This window comes from Apodemus sylvaticus, chromosome 4, assembly GCF_947179515.1.
Source record: "Apodemus sylvaticus chromosome 4, mApoSyl1.1, whole genome shotgun sequence".
Taxonomy (NCBI): Eukaryota; Metazoa; Chordata; class Mammalia; order Rodentia; family Muridae; genus Apodemus; species Apodemus sylvaticus.
This window is the reverse complement of record NC_067475.1, coordinates 84,521,202-84,544,908: the sequence shown is the minus strand read 5'-3', so window position 1 is coordinate 84,544,908 and position 23,707 is coordinate 84,521,202. Positions and strand designations below refer to the sequence as shown.

Sequence of the window (23,707 nt, the reverse complement as noted above, 5' to 3'; positions counted from 1 at the left end):
AGGTTGTGTTCAGGATGACTAAGTATCTGACAAGTTTTTGTTTGTTTTTTGTTTTGTTTTGTTTTTTCGAGACAGGGTTTCTCTGTGTAGCGCTGGCTATCCTGGAACTCACTCTGTAGATCAGGCTGGCCTTGAACTCAAGAAATCCGCCTGCCTCTGCCTCCCAAGTGCTGGGATTAAAGGCGAGTGCCACCACCTCCCCGCAGTATCTGACAAGTTTAATGAGAGCTGTCTAGTAGTCATCTTAACATAGATATATTAAAGTCTTTCTTACATTTCCTTAGTGTTTTGTGATTTAAAATGTTCTTTTCTATGGTTATTACTATTTTCTTGCAAAGTAAAACATTACTAACTCACTATCTCAGTGTACAAACATTAGCCACTTTTACAGAAAATAAGATCCCTTGGCTAAACTCACATTTAAATTTAGAAATGCCTACTTGCGGTCTATAAAGACGGCTCAGGCATTAAGGCTCAAAACTAGAAAAACTAGAAACGATTATTTACAGGTTAAAAACGCGACCTTCATGTTTTTATGAATTAAGACATAAACTGGGTGAGAGCACTGATTCACATTGCTATATTTGCGCTACATTTTGACCCTTCTCAAAGTATTCGCAGTGTTCTCTGAGGGCGGGATCAGTGAACTTAATTACAGTTCGGGAATATGCATTATCAATGATTAAGATCGCAAAGAGCAATTACATCAGTATAGAAAACATTTGAAAACGATCGATCATAAGCCACAGATTTTGCCTGGGTAAAGCACAGAACGTCAACACTTCAGCATCAGGCCGAATAAAATAAAAACAACTTAAGTTCCCAGCCTTTCCTGAAAGTAAGGAGCATTGGTCCTCTGGAAGCAGGTACCGCCCCTTAACAGGGCTTTAAGACTGGCGCGCTCCCTTAGCTCCGGATGGAAGCTCCGCCCCCAGCCAAGGGACTCCGCCCAGCTCAGCCGAGACCCGCCCCTCTCACGGAAAACTTCGTCCATCCCCGCCCAAATCCCGCCCCAGTCCCGCCCAGCGGCTGCCGAGATCCCACTCTCCGCCAAGAGGATCCGCGCAACTCCGCCTAGCTTCCGCTTCCACCGCTAGACTCCGCCCCTCGACCCCTGCGCGTCGGGTTGCCAATACGCATGTGCGGTTGGCGTCACGTCCGGCGACAGGCCCCAGTCTCCGGAAAGAGCTGCAGAATAGTGGCGGCGATTTCTGCGTCGTTTATGTGAGTTTCTTCCCTGCTGGAGGAGTAAACTAAACGGCGGCGACATGGTGGAGGTAAAGTAACGCTCGGGCACTCGGGAGTCGTTTGTCTCTGGAGCTTTGCCCACGGAAGTGTAGGATGAAAGTGCTGGGAATCTGGGAAAAAGAACTGAAACCAAGCTGGTGGTCTCGGGATGTCTCGATGGGAGGAAGGCCGATGACATGCCGAACCCGAGGTTCAGCCGGCGGGAAGCCTGAGGGAATCTTGCAGCCCGTGTGTTGTCGTTGGTATCTGGCGTTCTCCTCGGAGGCGGGGTTTCTGATGCTCCCACGGTGGCTGGGATGCTGGTCCGTGCTGTCTTGTTAGTTCCACTGTTATTTCATCTTTACCCTAGTAAAGCTTGCCGTTCTTGATTTTGTTTGTATTTGTTCTTGCGTATCCCAAACGTTATTTAACCCTACCCACTGCATTCCAGATCCACTGCAGTCCTCCTAATCTAGCCCAACATTTTTTGCCCGGACTGATTTAAGCTTCCTGCTGGTCTTAAGTGCTTACGATTAACGAACACATTGCAGGGATATAGTTCAGTGCTGCTTTCTGTCCCAGTGTTGTAGAGTAAAAATGTTAGTGGTGGCAGAAGTCCTCGAAACCCACACTCCTGCATCATTCACAGCTACTGCAGTTCTGAATTATCTGAACGTCTTTGCAGTGGCATTTCTCACAGCTTGCATTGTTTGTACCTCTATTCTGTGTAAGGTTGTCTCTCTCTCTCTCTGCTTAACTATCACCTAAGAGAAACCTTTCTTGATTATATCAACTAATTCTTTTCCCCCCTCTGAGTCATTGCCTATTTTCACACCCTCCAAAATGTGGAATTATTTTGCTTATTTTTGTCTGTTGTCTCTCGAGTACACTGCATGATGAATACAGTACTAGCTCAGTAAATACCTATTGAACAAATCCTAGGCATTATTCAGTTACTTTACTAAGAGCTCAGGCTAGACAGGCGCTTTCTCATCTTTGTTGTTGACTGCTGTAGTTTGTTATAGTTATTGAGGAGTATATATTTATCTTCATATTTAGCATGTAAAGTGCATGATGAATCTAATGTTGATTAGGGTGTGTGGGGCTCTTGTAGATAGATGTGGGATTTTGGTTGTCTTTTTCTAGGAGGTACAGAAGCATTCTGTACACACACTGGTGTTCAGGTCATTGAAGAGGACCCATGACATGTTTGTGGCTGATAATGGAAAACCCGTGCCTTTGGATGAAGAGAGGTAAGCTTTTATTCCTTTTCAGTTGCTAAAGTATTTAATATTGATAGAAGAGTGCAGAGAGGCAGAGAGGAGGGGACTTTGAAAGGTCTTAAAAGCACACACTCACGGGATACTTGGGCAATAGCAAGTGGCTTTCTATCATAAGTAGCATTGACTCATTTTTCTATTGAAGTTAATTTTTCTATTTTCTTGTCTTTTGCAGTAAAAACATCATTCGCTAATTATAGTTTACAGATACCCAGTGTGATGATTTGAAAGAGAATGGTTTCCATAGGCTCATGCATTTAAATGTTTGGTCTCTGGTTGGTGGAACTGTTTTGGAAGGAATTGGAGGTGTGGCCTTGGGGACAAGCTGCGAGCTTTCAATGGCCTACACCATTCCCAGTTAGCTCCCCTATTGCTTACTCCCTCCCTCTGGTCCAGCCCCTCCCCACACACATCATGCTGTGAATCAGACGGAAGCTCTCAGCTTCTGCTCCAGCATCCTGCTTGCCTGCCTGCTCTCATGCTTCCTACTCTGATGGACTAGCCTCTTGAACTATGACTCCCAAATTAAATACTTTATTTTCTAAGTTGCCTCGATGATGGTGTTTGCCATAGCAATAGAAAAGAAACTAGAATCCAGTAACTATTTCCAGTAATGAGGGGCATCCCTGCTAAGTCATCTTATTTCTAGTGACTCACTTTGCGGGCTTTTAGCTCCCTGCTCTCAGACTCTTGTGCTAAAGTTGTACTTGGCCAGCACCTCTGCTCCCATCCTTGGACCCATCCTTGTTTCCCATCCTCGGCCAGGAGCTCTGCTCCCATCCTTGCGCCTTGGTATAGTGAAGACTTTCGAGAGGCCTGTTTTTGGTTCTCAGCAGCCCCAGTGTGGGATTGTGTTGTATGCAGTGCCCTTCTTTGTCCTTTGAGTTTTCTTTATAATCTACTTAATTACCCTCATTTTAAGTAAGTAATATAAGTACAGATCTCTTTAAAATGCTGAGCTAATTTAGTGCTTTTATTGGGTCTGACTTTTTAGATTACTAGTAAAGGTGTATAAAAATTTTACTATATTCAGATTCAGACTTTTTTTTTAGATTTATTTATTTATTTTATCTATACTCTACACTGTAGCTGTCTTCAGACACACCAGAAGAGCGCGTCAGATCCCATTACAGATGGTTGTGAGCCACCATGTGGTTGCTGGGAATTGAACTCAGGACCTCAGGTAGAGCAGTCAGTGCTCTTAACCTGCTGAGCCATCTCTCCAGCCCCCAGATTCAAACATTTAAAATTTTTTTTTTCTTTAAAGATATATTGGTTTGTATATGTATTTAATTCATTTGGAGCCTTGAGGTCTCATCAAAAAGGATTTTGTGTTTGTTGGGCTGCAAACTAAGGTCCTACTTTGGTTTAAATGAATACTGTATGATAGATTGTGAGATAAAGTAAATATGTATGGTATGGAAATGCATTTTGAAATTTTGTATTTGTTAAAATACTGTTTAACTTGGAAAACATCCTGGATCTGTGAGATATAGTACAGTATCTGTTTCTATACTTGTTTTCTGCCTAACTGAATATTTTCATTGGTGAATGTGTGTTTAAGGATGCATTTCATGTTTATGACTTTTAAATAGTCACAAGCGGAAAATGGCAATCAAGCTTCGTAATGAGTATGGTCCTGTGCTGCATATGCCTGCTTCAAAAGAAAACCTTAAGGAGAAGGGCCCGCAGACCGCGGCAGACTCATACCCTCAGAAGCAATGCCCTGCCAGTCAAGGTGAAACTATCAGGGTTACAAGTGGATTTTTAAAATGGAAGAAAATATTTCCTTAGTGCCTCACTGTGGGGGGACTGATTATTTGTTGCTGTTAGGTGGAAGTTTTGATGATCTCATTAGAGTAATAATTAAGATGCTTAGGTGGTGACTTTTACTAGAAAATAGAATGTATGATTCTTAGGAGGTAGACAAGATTACGGTGGAGTCTACAGGGAAAAACTGAAGTTGATTCCTATCCTGTGGGGACACCATCTGTGAGGTTTTTATTTGGAAAGATGAAATTATAATAAGAATCTGGTATTCCATGTGAAACTATTTACTGTGAAGAACAGGTAGAGTAGGTTGTCAGTGAGAAGGTGCCTCTGTTCCCAGCATGGCTCCATAGAAGCACATAATCTTTCTTGACTAGTTAACAGCTTATAGGCAGAACCATCAGCTCCCTGCCTTTCTGAGGCTTCTGTAGAGTTGGAAAGGAGAACTTGAGTTAATATTTATAATACCTTTTAAAAGGCAGTACTTGAATAAAAGTAAATTCACTGACAATGAACTTTTTTTTTTAGGACAAGATGTTGAATATTTGGTGACAGGTACACATCCATATCCACCAGGACCTGGTAGGTGACAGTAAGGCTGCATAGATGTGTAAATAATATGTCTACACAAATGCATTATCTGTTTGCTTAGACAATTGTGCAGGTACCTATATTTAAATAGATGAGTATGCCTGACTGAGATGTGCATGTGTGTGTGTGTATAGACAGAGGACGAAAAGCCTTATATTTGTAGAACACATGGGCATTGAGTACTCTTTTAGTAACTTAATTGAAGTATTCTGCTATTATTTGATTATTATTTGCTTATGAATGTACCATCTGAATCAATAGGAAATTAACTTAATTGTCTTGGGTTACTCTTAATACCAAGCAGCTTGTGTTCAGTCAAATTTGATCTGTGCATTAGCCTATTTTTATTATAAGGAATTAAAAAGCAAAGTTGAGCTGAATGTAACGAAGGCTGTTCTAAACAGGTGTTGCCCTGACTGCTGATACTAAGATCCAAAGAATGCCAAGTGAGTCAGCTGCGCAGTCCTTAGCTGTGGCACTGCCGTCTCAGAGCAGGTATGACTGACACTCGACTTACATCGGTTTTCAGCATTCGCAGGTTTTTGTTTTTGTTTTCGTTTCATATTTTTCTTGTTAACATGTAAAATGTGGAATCCAGATGCTACCTATACACCTTAAAAAAACCTGTGTGTGTGTACCTTATAGTGTTCACATATAAATAAAAAGACAGCTTTTGAGAATTGGTTCTCATTCTGTTATAAGTTCAGGGATTGAACTCAGGAATATATAGCACATACCTGTGGTGGTATGTATGTGCTTGGGCCAAGGAGTGGCACTAGTAGGAGGTGTGGTTTTGTTGGAGTAGGTGTGTCACTGTGGGCGTGGGCTTTAAGACCCCCATCCTTGCTGCCTGGAAGCCAGTCTTCCACTAGCAGCCTTTAGATGAAGATGTAGAACTCTCAGCTCCTCCTGCACCACGCCTGCCTGGATGCTGCCATGTTCCTGCCTTGATGATAATGGAACCTCTGAGCCTATAAGCCAGCCCCAATTAAATGTTGTCTTTTATAAAACTGGCATTGGTCATGGTATCTGTTCACAGCAGTAAAACCCTAACCTAACTAAGACAAAACCTTTACCCACACTGTGCCATTTCAACATTCCTACCTACTTAGAGACTCTTACTGGCCTGGAACTCGGCAGGTAGGCTCTGCTAGCAGGCCATGGGGATGGGCTGTTTTGTCTCCAGGACTAGGATCACCAGCATGTGCCGCCATGCCCTTTTCCTTTTTCCATCTTTTTTTTTTAAACCAAGCATCTGGAATTGAACTCCTCATGCTTGGAACAGCAAGCGCTCTACCTGCTGAGCTGTCTCCCAGCTGGCTCACAGAATTTGTAAAAGAAAGTTTGTGCAGAATATATAACTAGGGATGGGCTGAGTGATTATTCTTGATCTCTCTATTCTGCAGAGTTGATGCAAATCGTACTGCACCTGCTGGAAGTGAGTACCGTCACCCAGGGGCTTCTGACCGTTCCCAGCCCACAGCACTGAATCCTGTAAGTCTACTGGGCCAGATAGCTGCAGATTTCTAGCTAGCTCTTGAAACATGATTCCTCTTTTATCTTGAAGTCTTACATGGATACTGAAGTCAATACTATCCTGGGATCTGTTAATAAATATAGCAGCCTGGGTTAATCCTTAGCATTTCATAGCCCTAAACAGATGGTTTTGGTAAGTTGCTTTTTTTTTTTTTAAGACTCCCACAATATACATAGTGGGTTTATAAATGACTATACTGTGATCATGATAGTTGCTCCTCACTCTCAGAAGAACAAGGAATGGGGCCTGGAGATAGTTGATTCAGTTAAGAGCACATGCTGTGCAAACACAAGGACCAGAGGTCAATCCCCAGCACCTCAGAAAAGCTGTGTATGACAACAGCATTTGATGGGGCGGGCCAGTCAACGTAGGGGTGGCAGAGGGGCTCTGGAGCTCAGTGGCCAGGTAGCCTAGCCTGAAAGTGAAATCAATCCTTAGCTTCAGGTTCAGTGAGAGTCCCTTTTTCAAAGAATCAAGAGTGGTGATAGAACAGAAAACCTGACATTTTCTGGCCTTCACATATACACACACATACATGCATTTGCCACATGAATGTGATGCACACACAAAATAATTTTAAGGAAATCATCTTTATAGTACTAAGGAGTTTTTCATCTGGAGCAGGACCTGTCCCTAGGTTCTTATATTGCTTTTATTGCTGTCAGTGAATCAGTTTATTTCTTTAAGCTACTTTTCCTTACTACAGTTACTAGGAAAATGCTACACTAGTAATAGCATCCATCACACACAGAAGCAGGCGCATGCGCGTGTGCACACACACACACACACACACACACACTGCAAGGAATATTAGTTACCTTGGGTGGGTGTGGGACACACACACACACACACACACACACACACACATACACACATACACATTGCAAGGAATTTTACCTTGGGTGGGTGTGGGTTTATGTTATTTTGGACATGTACTGATGTTGTCTGGGGTTGTGGGTTGGTGTATGGTTGCAGTATGCTGCTGGTTTGGTGTGCTGGTCGATGTGCTGGCAGCCCCTTGATGAGTGGGAGGGTACAGGGATGGTGCTCAGTTGGCCTTCGGTACCCACGCCGCATTTCAGAGCAGCTCTCTGTTTAGGCTTTCTGCTTCCCTAGGATATAATCCGAGTTTCTTCAGGATAGGCTCTCATGTAACCTTGAACTCTGTATCTGAGCTAACCTTGAACTTCTGATCCTGCTGCCTCCACCTCCTGATTGCTTAAATCGCAGGCTGGAGATAAACCCAGCTCTTCATCAATGCTAGGCAAGCACTCTACCAGCTAAGCTCCATGCCCTGGCCCTCTGGCCCATGTAGCACTTACTAAGGGTAGGATTTCATAGGTTTTGATATAGTTTTGGATTAATGAAATGATGTCAGTGGTAGATTCTTTAGTTGAGCATTCTATATAAAGTGTTTAGGACTACAAGTGTTTTAGATTAGATTTTTTTGCATGGAATATTGACATATGTGTTTTTAAATTAATTACATATCTTCTTTGACATTTCATACATGTAAAAAAAATGCATTCTGATTACTCTTACCTTCCCTCCTTTGTACACATCTATTTTCCATTTCTAGGTCTTTTTTGGTTTTGTTTAGTGGCCCATTTGGTTTAACCAGGTTGTGTATAGACAGTGGGTTTAGGACTAGCCATTCGAGCTTGGTGGGCTCAGAAGCACACACCAGAAGACAATGACCCCTTCTCTCCAAAAATCTTAGGAGTCAGTAGTTGTGCAGGTAGAGGTCAGCCCCACATACCCCTTGCCCCCATCCACACCTTAGTTGATGGGGTTAGTCTTGTGTAGGCCCAGTGCAGGTTCCTGCAGCAGCTGTGGGTTCAAGGTTACACTTGTGGTAGGCTCAAAAATGGCATCGGTCCGTCCTTCCTCCTTCCACTTCCTCTTCTGCTGTGCTCACTGAGCCTTAGAGGAGCTGCTGTAAACATTTTGTGCTGAGCACTCAACTGTTGCTTGTTTTCAGCACCATAGACAGCCATGGGTCTCTGCATTTATGACTGTGATCTCCAAAGAGAAATCCATCAATAAGTCCAGGAGTAGCATTTGTCTATGGGTATAAAGATAGATATTTAGAAGACTTGTAGCCATGTGTTTTTGACCAGGTTCATAGTATCCTGTATGGCTTCCCTCCTGTGGAGTAGGCCTCAGATCCAAGCACAGAGCAGTTGATTGCTCCTATGACAGTAATACCACTATTGTACAAATGGGCACATCTTGCCTAACTGATTGGTAATGAAGGTCGTAGAGGTTGGAGCTGGGTAGGCCTTCTGATGCCTTTCTCCATCGAGAGCCTGTGCAGCACCCTCCAGCTCTGTGAGAGCGGCCAACAGACAGAGAGCTTCCATTTCTCTTCCAGCTCTCTTTCTCTGTATCTTATAACCCAGGTGTGTGGTGTCTTCAGCAATAGGGTCTTAACATCTAGTTCTGGTAGGTATTATACTAGCTCATATATTCACTGTTGTGCACTATTAGTCTGAAATCTAGATTAGGCTTGACTGTTGGAGCATTTAGAAGTTTAAATTTTTGGGTTAAGGATGCTCAGCCTATATCAGCTAGTAGATATTTTAAAAATAGTGTTTAATTATTTTATTAGAAGAATGAGAGAAAGGGAGGTTGCCAAGTTGTTGCCTAAAGGTGGTCAGCTAGTGGTTGGCTCAGTGGGGTTTTCTTTTTTGTTTTTTTGTGTTTTGGTTTTTTCGAGACAGGGTTTCTCTATGTAGCCCTGGCTGTCCTGGAACCCACTCTGTAGACCTTGAACTCAGAAATCCACCTGCCTCTGCCTCCCAGAGTGCTGGGATTACTGGCGTGCGCCACCACCGCCCAGCTTTAGTTGGGTTTTGAACTCCTGAGTGATATCTGCTCAGAGTGCAGTACCCTCTCTGCCTCGGGGTTTTTGAATTTCTTTTTATTTTTAATTTTTTTATAACATTTATTTACATTCCAAAAGTTGTCCCTTTTCCCGCCCCCCCCCCCAAGTTCTTCACCCCTCCTCCCCTCCCTCACACTTCTGAGCAGGTGCTCTCCTCCACCAGCATCCCTCCTCCCTGGGGCATCACGTTTCCACAGGATTAAGTGCATCCTCTCCCACTGAGGCCAAACCAGGCCTCCATGTGCCTGGCGCCACAGATAGCCCCCGTATGCTCCTTGTGCTCCTTGGGTTCTGACCTAGTGTTGGAGCTTTGAGGGGGTCCATGTTAGTTGATACTGTTGTTCTTCTATGGGGTTGCCCTCTCCTTCAGACCCTTCAGTCCTTCCTCTACTACTCCATATGGGTCCCCAGCCTCAGTCCAGTGGTTAGCTGTGAGTACCTGTATCTGCCTCAGTCAGCTGCCAGGACAGCCTCCCAGAGGAGAGCCATGCCAGGCTCCTGTCTGCAAGAACAACATGGCCGCAACAATAGTGTCAGGATTTAGGGTACATTCATGGGATAGAACCCAAGTTGGACCAGTCTCTGGGTAGCCTTTCTTTCAGTCTCTGCTCCATTTTTGTCCCTGCATTTTTTTTTAGACAGGGACAATTCTGGGTTAACAATTTGAAGATGGGTGCGTGGCCCACTGCCTTCACTGAGGGCCACGTCTCTCTGCTAGTGGTGGTCTCCTTAGCTCCATCTCCCCCTCCTGGACGTTTCAGCCATCTCATCCCCATTGGGTCCTGGTAGCCTCTTGCATGGTTCTTCCCACGTGTTTCAATTCATTCTCCTGGCCCTCTGGGCTTCTCTTCTGTCTCCCCCCACACCTGATCCTGACTTCCCTTCTCTCCTTCCTCTTCCCTTTCCCACCCAGGTCCCTCTCCTTCCCTCATGATTACTTTGTTCCCCTTCTAAGTGGGTTTAAGGTATCCTCACTGGGGCCCTCCTTCTTATTAAGCTTCCTGTGTCTTGTGAGTTGTTTCATGAGTACTCTGAACATTTTGGCTAATATCCACTAATCATGAGTACATACCTTGCATGTCCGTTTGGGTCTGGGTTACCTCACATTAGGATGATATTTTCTAGTTCCATCCATTTGCCTGTAAAACTCAGGATGTCCTCGTTTTTAATAGCTGAATGGTATTCCATTGTGTAATGAGCCATATTTTCTGTATCCATTCTTTGGTTGAGGGAACGCCTGGGTTCTTTCCAGCTTCTGGCTCTTACAAATAAAGCTGCTATGAACATATGCTATGCACATAGTGGAGCATGTGTCCTTGTGGTATGGTGGAGCATCTTTTGGATATATTCCCAGGAGTTGGGTATAGCTAGGTTTTCAGGTAGAACTATTTCCATTTTTCTGCACAACCTCCAATTGATCTCCAGAGTGGTTGTACCAGTTTGCAATCCCACCAACATGGAGGAGCGCTCCTCTTTCCCCACATCCTCTCCAGCCTGTGCTGTCACCTGAGGTTTTGATCTTAGTCATTCTGACTGGTGTAAGGTGGAATCTCAGGGTCATTTTAATTTGCATTTCCCTGATGACTAAGGATGTTGAACATTTCTTTTAAGTGCTTCGCAGCCCTTTGAGATTCCTCTGTTGGGAATTCTCTAAGAACATAGAGTTCTCATGAAGCATTACTTTTTTTTTTTTAAGTTAAAAGGTATTTCAGCTGTCCTCTTTAGTTAATGGGGGGGGGAAAGCTTTCATAAATCCTCTTTCAATTTGTATTTTTTAATTAATGGCTTGGATCCTTCAATATGATAGCTGTAATGGTTGTTTATCTCTCCCGTGTCTAGATGATTATGGAGACTGGCAATACCAAGAATTCCGCGTTAATGGCTAAAAAAGCCCCTACAATGCCCAAACCCCAGTGGCACCCACCATGGAAACTCTACAGGGTGAGTGGATCTGTGTTTCCTTCTGCCTCGAGGTGCATGATGGCTTCCTGTCAGCCAGGGGTGGGGTTGAGAACTTAGGGGTGACCTGAGGTGAGTGGGCTCAGCGCTGTGCTGGGGTGGGTGTCAGGAGAGCTTTCCAAGTGCAGCTGCATGGCGTCTTGGCTTTAAATAAAATGCAGGACACAGTGGAAGGCGTGCATATGGAGAGCAGGTAACTAAGAAAGTTCTTCGTCATGGTGGTGAAGGAAAGCATTTCTTAGATGTTTCTTTAGTCTGTGATCCTTCCAGCTGTAATAAATTATAAGACAAGTCAAAATACATCAGATTAAAAATTAATAGGAAATGGAGAGCCTGCATAATTGTTTTCCATGTGATAGTACAGTAAGACCCTGTGCCGACTATACCTGCTCTGTGGGGCTGATGGGTTTTAATCACCCGCTGTGTGATCATGATGTGATTTCATCCCTGGGCTACTTTAGTGGTGCTCTCTTCCCTCCTGGCAGCCGCTCATCTGAGTTCCGTTAGGATACTTGCATGTTTTCTGTCTTCACTTTGCCATGACATGCAGAGTGGATAGTAGATGTTTCTTGAGAGTGGTGGCCTTCACTTACTGATTTTGAGATAAAGTGCATTCCTTTTTCTTGGTTAGTAGTAGTCCATTATATAGATGTACCTCACTTTCAGTATTCATTCACTCATTGAAGATAAGCTAATGTTTCTCACTCTAAAATATAATTGTGAAACTACAACTGGTTTTAAAGATGATACGGCTCAAATCTGGGTTGTGGTTAGAATTGAGTGCATGTTAAATAATGCATGGATCAATCTAGTCACCTCACTTTTTGTTGAACAGGTTATCAGTGGGCATCTTGGCTGGGTTCGATGCATCGCTGTGGAACCTGGCAATCAGTGGTTTGTTACTGGATCGGCTGACAGAACCATAAAGGTAATAAGGAGAATGTTGGGTGTCTTCCCTAAGTTACTCCCTAGGGAGGTATTGTTGATGCAGCAAAATTTACCATCGAAAGTAGTAACAGTGCCTGTTTGAAAAGTGGCATTCAAACCTGTAACTGCGTTAATTGCCTACTGTTCTGTGTAACTTACTGAAGGAAGTTTTCATTCTGTGGTTGCAGGATAGAAGTATAGTTCTCTGTAGAGGCGAAGTAGAAAGTTGTCTAAGAGCTAGACTGGTGCACAGTCCCACTGCAGTTAGAGCTTCACTGGACTCCGTTTTGGTTTAGAAGGTCTGTGTGGATGTGCCAGTGTATCTACTGCTAATCCTTCTCTGTGTACAGGGATGTATTATTTAAGAGTCAGCTTTTAAATTGCTTTCCACATGCCTGCAGGTGTTCCTCTACTGAGCTACATCTCTAGTAACTTCAAAAGAGACAAGGTCTCACTGTACCAGTAGCTGGACTGAACTTGCTCTATAGACCAGGCTAGTTCTAAAATCACAGAGACCCACCTGCCTCTGGAATGCCGGGACTAAAGGCGTTGTGTACCACCATGCCTGGGAGAAATCCCTAGTTTTTATTTTGAATCTTGTTTTTTTCACATAGCATCATGTAGTATGAAAACGTCAGTATTTTACATGAGTAGAATGTGCAGATAATTCTATAACTTGTTTCCTTATTGTTCAACATTAAAGTTTTTAGTTTGATGTTTTTTCATTGTGGCAGCCTGCATAGGTTTTACACAGATGGCTTTTTGTGTATTGTAGTTTGTTTTGATAGATCCTCATAACTACAAGTGTTAGGACAAAAGTCTTTGAGCTGGTACAGAAAACGCAGCCTTCTTTCCAACATTAGCGAGCTATGCTGGGTTCATTGTGCTGACCATGTAGCTTTTGAGATAAGTGCAGGGATGTGACCACTGGAAAGAGATAGATGTCTGATTGTAAACAGACATGCAGACACGCAATGAGGCTGGATGTTTTCATCCTTGGTACTTTTCTGTATTAAGTTGCCACTCTCTCTGGTACAGTTAATGGTGTGCTCTTGGTATTTTCATCATCGTAAATCCTTTTATGAGTTTGGAACATTAACCTTGTCTGCAAATACTTACCCAGCTTCCATGTGCCTTTCCCCCTGCTTTTATATGGAGAGGAATCATTTTAAGGAGTCTTAGATTTCCCCTGTGTGTACATTTATTGTTATGTCAGTGTTCTAAAATAGTTTTGGTGGAACAAGTAAACAGGATAAAGCGAACAATTACTTGATTACAGATTTGGGACTTGGCTAGTGGCAAATTAAAGCTGTCATTGACTGGCCACATCAGTACAGTGCGTGGTGTGATCGTGAGCTCAAGGAGCCCTTACTTGTTCTCTTGTGGAGAAGACAAACAAGTGAAGTGCTGGGATCTTGAATATAACAAGGTAAGCGTGGAGCCAGTGAGCCCAGCTGAGCCACCCACGGTCTTTGCTTGTTTAACTCACTGCTGGCCCGTTTGCGGAAAATACTAGCTCTCTCTGACTGGGAGCTTCATCCCCAGGCCCCACTGTGGATCTTTCTGATGTTAGAAAGTGTAACCTTTCTGCTTTTATCTTTAGGTTATACGGCACTATCATGGCCATCTAAGTGCAGTGTATGGTCTGGATTTGCATCCAACAATTGATGTCCTGGTGACTTGTAGTCGAGATTCCACTGCTCGGGTAAATGAAATGTGACTGTGTGGTCTTTTTGGCATTCTGTTTCTTCTCATATGCAAACTTGGTATTAGTGGGGGTTGTCTTTTTCATATAGCAGAACAGATCTGTCATTAACCTGAACCCTCAGGATTCGAGATTTCTGTGTTTGCTGTCACTCTTCAGTTCTGTGTTTGCTGTTGTTAATGTCCTAAATCATGTTGACATAATGACAGCTTCTCAGCCAGTGGTTCTCACCCTGAGGGGCGTGACCCCTTTGGGGATAGAACAACCCTTTCAGGGGTTGCCTAAGACCATCAGAAAACACAGATATATATGTTATGATTCATAACAGTAGCACAATTGCAGTATGAAGTATCAATGAAAATAACGTTGTGGTTGGGTCTCTACACCCTGAGGAACTGTATTAAAGGATTGTAGTATTAGAAGGCTGAGAACCACTGGTCTGGCCTGTCACAGTGGTTGCCCATAGGCTGTTTAATTCTCTAGTCCCATCATGTCAAGCTGACAGATCATTGTCCTGATCTTTAAAGTTTCTTCCTTGGCCACTGTCTCCCCATTGCACATGGGTCATTGTCCTCCATTGGCGCATTCCCTTCACGATGTTCACACAAGTTGGTTTGGCAAATTTACAACTTCGAGATACTAATAGCCGTCCTTGTTCATATCATGTTAATTTTACTTTTTTAGATCTGGGATGTGAGAACTAAAGCCAGTGCACACACTTTGTCCGGACACACAAATGCAGTTGCTACTGTGAGGTGCCAGGCTGCAGAGCCCCAGATTATTACTGGTACGATCTGCTTCTCCACCTCCCGCCATCCCAGCAGCGTCGCCATTCTGCAGCCGCCGTGAGCTCCCCCACCCCCACCTGTGTTCTAGCTTCTCTTTGTATTTTAATCATGGGCATTTGAAATTTAGCATTGCAAGATGTTTTCTAGGGTTTTTTTTGTTGTTTATATTTTTATGTTGTGCTTTTTATATATCATAGAATGTGTTAAGCATTGTTCAGAAAACTGCTATAAAAATACAGTCAAGTGTCATTCTAGAATCTCGTGACTGTCTTTCTAGTATGAATCTTAGGTGAATGACAATGGATCTTTACTGTGACTGGAAGTTAATTATTTCACTTGGCTTGTTTTGTTAACTACAGATATTAAGATAAAAAGATTCATTGTTTTCCCTTCCCTGCCACTAATGTTTAAAATTACATACTTGTTTTTATTTGCAGTTTCTAGTATTTTCTTTTTATTTGTGTGTTTCGCTTGCATATATGTCTGTGTATCTGTACCTGGAGCCTACAGAGGTCAGACAGAAGGGTCAGATGCCCTGGAGCTGGAGTTACAGATGGTTGTGCCTCACTGTGGGTGCTGGAATGGAACCTAGGTCTGCAGGGAGAGAAGGCAGGGCTCCTAGCCACTCTCTCCTGCCTCAGGCAAAAAGTTAAGAGCTAAATATAAAATAACTACAGTTTAGAACTTTTAAGGAAATCATTCACAGTGCTAGGACTTTCATTTAGTATATACATGTATTTAGATGATTACTTTGTGTTTTATTGTGTTTTAACTTGTGAATTCTGTCTGGTCTCTGTCTTTTCATTACAGGAAGTCATGATACCACAATACGGTTATGGGATCTGGTGGCTGGAAAGACAAGAGTGACATTGACAAATCATAAGAAATCAGTGAGGGCTGTGGTCTTACACCCACTACTGTAAGTGTGCTTTGCTGATTAGCTTTTCTTTGTCTTAGTCAAACTCTAATCAGGAGGGATTGCCTTTACACCTGCAGCCCGTGCTGCTGTGGGCAGCCTTTCAGTTCCCACCTGTTGCCCTTTTGCCTCAAGTTTTGTATGGAATGACAAATCTACAAAGTGACAGATAAGGCCAAATCGTGGTGCAGGTTGCCTGTCAGAATAGGTGGTAATAGTGTCTGGACATACAGGGTATTGGACCTCCTTTGACCTGTCATAGATTGTTTCACATATGTTGTCCTGTCAGAGACAGACAGAGAAGAGTTAGATTCCTAAGGAAGAAGTTAATGTGCAGGAAATGGAAGAAGAGCCAGCAGCACGTCGATGCCCAGAGGAGGCCGGGCCGCTCCTGCGGCTCAGCTCTCCCTGCCGCTCCCTGTTCCCTCCCTTTCTCATCCTCTTTCCTTCTGGTCCTTCCTTTTCTCTTTCTCTCATCATCCCTCTCTTTCCTTCTTTCCCTTTCTTCAAGATTTTTTGGTCCAGTATATGTGTACATTTGTTGTGCTAATTTAGTGTAGTACACTGAAGAAATAAAAATGTTGCTCTGGGATTTAAAATGTATTTCAGCAGTTGGACAAGCTGGTGGAACTTGGTATAAAGATACGATGATTTTGCACCGTGATGAACAGTAACATTTTATTGAGGCTGTCGGGGACCAAAGAGCACAAAGGGCTTTTTCAAAGCTGCGAGTTTCTTTTATGCATTAATTCCTGTCAATCTTTGTTCCAGTTACACATTTGCGTCTGGTTCTCCAGATAATATAAAGCAGTGGAAATTCCCTGACGGAGGCTTCATTCAGAATCTCTCTGGTCACAACGCAATTATTAACACGCTGGCCGTCAATACTGATGGAGTACTTGTATCTGGAGGTAACACAAGCTTCTTACGGTGTGTCTAGTTTGCCCTTCTGTTGACCTGAGTGAGTGTAGTTTTACAGCATCACACTATGTTCTAGTGGTACTCCTGACTAGGCTGTCTGTGCCTGTCTGTCATGTGCTGTCTTACTTGTTGATAATCCATGTAGCCTGTTGCATAGTTTAGACATCTTTGCGTTCCCATGTGATAAAGGTAGGGATTTATGCTAGTAAACTGCCTGATGGTTGGTTGTTTTAAATGTTATGGTGCCTTTAAGGTCTATAATTCTGAATTAGACACAAATGAAAGTAGACAAAACCATATTAAGGAATTTGAGTGTGTGTGTGTGTGTGTGTTCTACATCTTTGTGTTACTGATGTGATGTTTAGCTCCTGGATCATCTGAGCTGTTGAAGGGATAGAAATAGAGTGACATGTTTCCTTCACAGCTGACAATGGCACTATGCACCTTTGGGACTGGAGAACTGGATATAATTTTCAGCGTGTTCATGCAGCTGTACAACCTGGGTCTTTGGACAGTGAATCAGGAATATTCGCTTGTGCTTTTGATCGGTCAGAAAGTCGGTTACTAACAGCTGAAGCTGATAAAACCATTAAAGTTTACAGAGAGGATGAGACCGCGGTAAGTTCTTAGTTTCCCGGTCTGTCTGTCTGTCTACCTAACTTCCTATCTTCCTTCCTTTTTAGTTTAATTTTATATTTTATATTTGGAACAAGGTATCACATGGTATCTATCTATGGCTGTCCTGGAACCCACTTTGTAGTTTAAGTTGACTTTAAACTTGAATCAGTTTTCCTGCCTCTGCCTCCCAGATGCTGAGATTATGGGCGTGAGCCATGATGCCCAGCTCTGACATGCATCGTAAAGTAAAAGAACTACATGCCAATTTGGCCAGGACTGCTCGTCTGATCACAAAAAGAAACAGACTCACTGTAGTACTGTGGGATTCGTCGTCTGGATAGCGATCTGACTGCTTGGGGCTTTTGTGTGATTTCATTGATGCAGAAACATCAACAAAGAATCATTACTTTTTAAATCCAGTTCTTCTCAGTACAGTTACACTGATCCGACAAACAGTAGACTGCTGTGGAAAGGAAATGTAGAGTTACAGTGCTGGTGTTGCTGTAATATTTAAATTCTATGTTAGGTGAAAATCCAAACGTGGGGTAAACCCATTTATTCCTTGTTAAACTTGGATAATGCCAGAAGAAAAGACTGGTCTTTTCTTTGAAAGCAAACAAACTAGTAAAATAACTTTGTTTACTGTTCTGTTTTTAGACAGAAGAAACTCACCCAGTCAGCTGGAAACCAGAGATTATCAAGAGAAAGAGATTCTAGTTTCTTCACAGTTGGCCTGCTCATGCGCGGTGTTGCTGAGGTTATCTGGTCATTCTCGAGAGCTCACTGCAGAGAACATTGCTGCTTTGTACTTTACAATAAACTGCTCCCAGTGTCCCACACCTGTGTTTTATTTCTGAAATAAACAGCTTGTATAGTTTTAGAAGTAAAATGTAAATATAGAGAATTCAGGCTTATTGAGCATGGCCATTCCTAACACTATTCTGACAGGGTTTTTTGTTTTATGTGTGTAGGTGTTTTGCCTAGATGTACATTTCTATACACCACATGTGCCTGGTGCCCATGAAAACCAGAAGGTGTCAGACCCCTGAAAATGCAGTTATAGATTATTGTGAGCCACCACATAGGTGCTGGGAATGGAACCTGGGTCCTCTGGAAGAGCAGCCAATACCCTTTACCATTTTTGAAACCTCTGTTTTGTTAGAAAAGCCCTAATGGATGTTTTGAGAGGAAGTTTTTTAAACGGTACTTTGAAGATTTAAGACAGTGGCTGACAATTAAAAGATTGAAGTTCTTTCTGGGCATGGTGATAGGTGCATGCTTTTAATCCCAGTGCTAATGAAGCAGAAGCAGGTGGTTCTCAGTTAGTTCTAGATAGCCTCGTCTTTGTAGTGAGTTCCAGGTTAGCCTGGGCTACCTAGACTCTGTTGCTGGTGGTAGTGGTGGTGACTGAGCTTTTAATCTGATTTATTCCAAAGGCAGGTTTTCCTCTTCTGCCAAGTGTTGCAATGTGTTCTGGCTCAGAAAGGATAGAAATATGCATCCACTGAGACTTGCAGTCTTAGCTTGCTGTGGGAATGCTGTCACCAGGTCAGTGGTTCTGGGGTAGCTCAGAGTCATGATTGTTTCTAATTCTTGGGAGGCTTGAGGATGTTTTCTAGCAAGAAGCATTTGAGCTGACCTTAAATTTGGTTAGGTTGGTTGGTTTGCCATAGTGCAGATCAAACCAGGGTCTCAAGAGCTGAGCCAAGGCTCTGCAAGTCCCTAGCAAGGTGCTTTCTGAGACCGGAGGACTCCATGTGTGCGAACACGGGTGATGGGTTTCCCAGGAATCTCTAGCAGAGGCTGCTGTGTCGGAAGGTCGAGTGTTGTTTGGTTTGTGGTCTGTGATAGTCTGGGGGAGGGGAAGGGGAAGGCAACTGGTGGGATTAGTGCTGTTGGGATTTGTAGCAAAGTCTGCAGGTTTGGGAGGATTCTCTAGAAAAGGGTTCTGATGCCTATGCCTCTTGGCAGATGAGTTTTAGATCCCAGCTCCCCACCAGTCAAGACTCCAGGGTTCACCACTGGTCAGGAGGTGATTCCCAGTTAAGCCGCATTAAGATCGAGTCCCATCCTGCATGCTGCATTTGGGGTGTAATCCTTACAGCCTTTCAAAGAACAGTTGTCTCCAGCTGATTGAAACAGAATCCTTCCTCCTGTTACATTTCTAGGAAACTGTTTTCTGGGAATAACCTGACACACACTCAGCCAGTGCACAGCACATTTACTCTCTAATCCTTAAAGCTAACTCATGTCCTATCCATGCAGGACTCGTTTGTTTAGTGGATTGTGACATGTCAACATTTCCTAGTACTCTCTGAAAGGAAACATGGGATTATCAGGGCAAGGTTACCAAATACTGCTTATGTAAAAGTGTACAAGCAGCTTTGTAAATGAATGTTTACTCAGTGAAGTTACGTTGATAACAGTGAATTTGTGAGCTGAGGTAGTAGAATTATGTGAGAATGTTTAGTTTGCTTTATGCATTTCTACTTTCAACTTTTTTACCCATGTATTACAAACCAATACTAGGAAGAAAAACAGTATCCTGGAGAGATGAACATATCTTCACAGAAGAAAGCAAAAACAGGTGATACCTAGTCTCTGTGTTAGGGTTCCAATGCTGTGATGAAACATCATGACAAAAAAAAAAAAGACAACCCCTTGGGAGGAAGGGGTTTATTTGCTTGCACCTCCATCTCAGTGCCCATTTCACAGCAGGAACCTGGAGGTGGAAGCTGAATCAGAGGCCATGGAGGAGTGCTGCCTATGGGCGGGTTCCTCACAGCGTTCTCAGCCAGTGTTCAGGACTGCCATCCTAGACATGACACCACCCACAGCAGGCTGGGCCCTCCCCCTTCAATCATTGATTTAAAAAATACCCTACAGCCTGATCTTACACAGAAGCATTTTCTCGATTGAGGTTCCCTCCTTTCAAATAACTCTTGTGTTAATTTGACAAAACTAGACTGCACGGTCCCCAAAGGAAATTCATACAAGGAGATGGGTGAGTGAGTGAGTCCCTGTCATCTTACCTAGGAAACCTTCAGCTCATATGTCCAGCCCAGGTGTCAACTGAAGGAGCATTTTTTTTTAAGTGTGCCTTGTGCTGTCCTGCATTAGATAGCAAGTCTTCATAAACATTTGTCTGTTATATATGATCACAAGCCTTACGAAGGTTCAGCAATGGCTGTCACAAGCCAGAAGGTGGGAGGCAGGAAGGTGGGGGAGGGTAACTGAACTGCTGCTGCTGCAGTGCAGCCTTGACTGTCCTGGAACTAGGCTGGCATCGGACTCGGAGAGCTGCCTGCCTTTGCCCCTCAAGTGCTGGGATTAAACCATCTTCACCACCCAGCTGCTTAATAACTTCTAGTTCAATTTTTGCACAAGACACTATAAAGTGCACTAATTATTTATTGCAAAATTACATTGTGTTGGGCTTTATGATGGTTTATTTTGATTTTTAGCTTGATCGGCTCTGCAGACAACTAGCAGACATAGCTTTGCATGGGTCTGTGGGAGTGTTGCCCAGAAGCATTAACAGGAGTGAGTGGGTAACATTCTGGGGGCTGCCCGGATCTAAAGAGGTCTAAGGAGGAGCAGTGCTACTTTTTGCCTGCCCACTTCTAACTCCTTGCAGGTGAGTGTACCTACCCTTCGGCTGTCTCTGCTATTGCTGCTGAGGCATGTTTTGCTGACATGGGGACTCAGATTCCTTGGCTTTCCAGTATGGATTGAGGAGCCATGGCTCTCCAGGAATCCTCCAGGCTTCATCACCAGACTGGGGCTCCTGAGGTATCCAACCTCATGGGCTGAGGCTCTTCAACACACAGACAGCCGTTACTGGGCCTCCCAGTCCCTGTTGTGTAAGCCAGGAGAGTAAATCTCCTTCATGATATTTGGTCACATCGCAGACTGTTTCTCTAGAGAACCATCACGGAGACTGATGTTCTGCATTCCACTTGCTTAATCTTAATGTACTTGGAATAGGAACTGCTACTAGGGTTCAACTCTAAAAAGGAAGGAAATAGGCATATTTAGAGGAGGGGAAGAAGGGAGAGACAGACAGACAGACAGATGGACACCTGTGCAGGGTCCTCACAAGGGTCTGTCTTTTGTTGAATTCTCAGTCATCAGTAACATCACAGAGCAGAGTATAAAAGGGTGGGTTTGGGACAGACAGAAGCTAAATAGGCAGCATTCTTTCCTATAGCATTATAACATAAAATGAGTCTGGATTGATTTAGATTATCTATGTTGAGGACATGTTCCCATGCATTGCTACATGACCTAACAGTGCCCAATGCCATGTAAATGTTCCATGAGCAGTGGTTATACTGTGCTATTCAGAGAGTGATGCCAAGAAGAAAGTCTGCAATACTCGGTGCAGATGCAGTTTTTAATCTCAGGTTGGTTGTATAGATGATTTTGGAACTGGGGACACAAAGCCAGCTGTACTTCTGAGACATGGAAAGGTGCCCACAGGTTCTATGTAAACACTGCCTGCTTTATATAAGGAGTCTGTGATGGTTTGTGTATGCTCTGCGTAGGGAGTTGCACTATTAGAAGTGGCCCTGATGGAGTAGGTGTGACCTTGTTGGAGTAGGTGTGTCACTGTGGTTTAAGACCCTCATCCTTGTTGGTATTCTGTCTAAGCTCCACCCCACACTTACCTGGCAACAACCAGGTATGCCCTGCCCCATAGACCTGGTCCACTATAAAAGGGGCTACTTGCCCTTCCACACACACACACTCTCTCTCTCTTTGCTCTCTCCCATCTCACTCCCACCTCTCTGCCCCTTGGGTTCTCCTCCCCTCCCCCTTCTCTCCTCGTGATCATGGCCAGCCTCCACTTCTCTGCTCTCTCCTCTCTCTCTCCCTCTCCCCCCCTCTCTCTCTGCCTCCCATCCTGTGCCCTGAATAAATTCTATTCTATACCATGCCTGTGTGCACGTGCTCCCTCAGGGGGAAGAGGTGCTTGGGCAGGGGCCCGCCCTTCCCCCACACCACCGTGCCACATTCTCTAAACCCCATTCTCTCTTTTTAAACCCCCTTCAATCCTAGCTGCCTGGAAGTCAGTCTTCCACTAGGAGCCTTCAGATAAAGATGTAGAACTCTCAGCTCCTCCTGCACCATGCCTGCCTGGATGCTGCCATGCTCCTGCCTTGATGATAATGGACTCAACCTCTGAACCTGTAACCCAGCCCCAATTAAATGTTTGCCTTTATAAGAGTTGCCTTGGCCATGGTGTCTGCTCACAGCAGTAAAACTCTAACTAAGACAGGGCCCAACCATCCCAGGACCTTGGTGGAGTTGGAGCTAGAGACAGCCCCTCCATGGGACAGAGGTGGCAGTGTAAGGCAGGGAGAGGGTCTCAGCCTTGCAACAACCGAAGCTACTGCAGTCCCACTCCAGGAGACTTTACCAGCTGCAGTCAGAATCTGGTGGACCAGCATCCATTCCTTTTCTAGATCTCTCACATGGAGCCGCCCCGCCCCAGGGGGCAGAGTTTTCTCTCCAGCACAGCCTCTGTCACAATCCCCAAAGTGTTCTGTTTGTCAAAAATATTAATGCCACACTCTTAAACTAGATAGAAAAATGTTATATTTTGTGAATAAAGTCTTGCGTTTTTGTACCTCTGTGTGTGTGTGTGTGTGTGTGTGTGTGTGCATGTCTGGTGTTCCACCTTTGCTGTGACATGTGGGTTTGTCGTAATTAATGGAAATGCATGTGGGGATTTAAATGCCTTGTGTTCTTAGCCAGTGTACTTAGGACTATTCCTCTTTCTGTCTTCCTGGACATTACATCATTGTTTCCACTGAAGAAATACACTGTTTCCTTTGTTCATGTATTTTTACAAACACCAATAACCTTGGTCCTTGTATAATTTCCAAAAGACAGTAGCTGACAGTACAGTTGTAGAGTCAACATGTACCTACACCCCTTACCTTTTTCCTGTGCAACCAAACCGCACCAGACTCTTCTTGAATTTATACTCTTTTCATGCTGTAATTCCTTGAAAACAGGCTCTGTTCTGTAAATGAATTGAGAGGTAAAAATCCCATTCCACCCAAGGGACTGTATGGGACATCCTTAATGTCTGATGGTAGGGAAATCAATTGGGAAAATATCCAACAATTTGAGGACATTTAATAAAAACAGCTCAGAAAACGAAAGCTCATTTGAGGATTTCTTGAAATTTTAAATTTTATTTTGAGATTATTGTTTGGTAATATTTTTGGCTGGCAAATCTCACACTGACCATACCTGGTCTGTAAGGTTGTTTAAAATAATACAGACTTTTTTTTTCTCAAAAATACTTTTATTTTGTTTGCTAAATTATGACTTTTTGGCTGTGATATCCTCCACATGACCTATGTGAAATTGGGCCCCAAAACAGCTAAGTAAGACTGGGGGAAGATCTTGTGAGCCTCCCTGCATGGCTGATGTTAGGTGACTGGGACAGGGAGTGACAATTTCTTCAGCAATGCAGCCACTGGTAGGCCATGTCTGTACCAATAAACAACTTCCCTTCAGTGCTCACACCAGCAACCTTAATGAAATTCACAGGGTCACACCCACAA

At 43.6% G+C, this 23,707-nt stretch overlaps 1 protein-coding gene across 1 annotated transcript; it reads left to right on the top strand.

Annotated features, from left to right (window-relative positions):
* The first annotated feature begins 1,144 nt into the window (after positions 1-1,144).
* Plrg1 (pleiotropic regulator 1) lies at positions 1,145-17,963 on the top strand. Its single transcript, XM_052180290.1, has 15 exons — positions 1,145-1,277; positions 2,374-2,480; positions 4,103-4,245; positions 4,806-4,859; positions 5,273-5,363; positions 6,275-6,362; positions 11,132-11,233; positions 12,087-12,179; positions 13,458-13,607; positions 13,782-13,883; positions 14,568-14,670; positions 15,482-15,590; positions 16,359-16,498; positions 16,933-17,126; positions 17,784-17,963. The coding sequence occupies exons 1-15, from the start codon at positions 1,269-1,271 to the stop codon at positions 17,841-17,843; spliced, it is 1,545 nt and encodes a 514-aa protein (XP_052036250.1). The 5' UTR covers positions 1,145-1,268; the 3' UTR covers positions 17,844-17,963.
* Positions 17,964-23,707: the final 5,744 nt, after the last annotated feature.

Coding starts and splice junctions, on each gene's coding strand:
- Plrg1 (XM_052180290.1), top strand. Junction 4,860..5,272: donor TCCATATCCACCAGGACCTG/GTAGGTGACAGT, acceptor TGTTCTAAACAG/GTGTTGCCCTGACTGCTGAT. Junction 15,591..16,358: donor GTGGTCTTACACCCACTACT/GTAAGTGTGCTT, acceptor TCTTTGTTCCAG/TTACACATTTGCGTCTGGTT.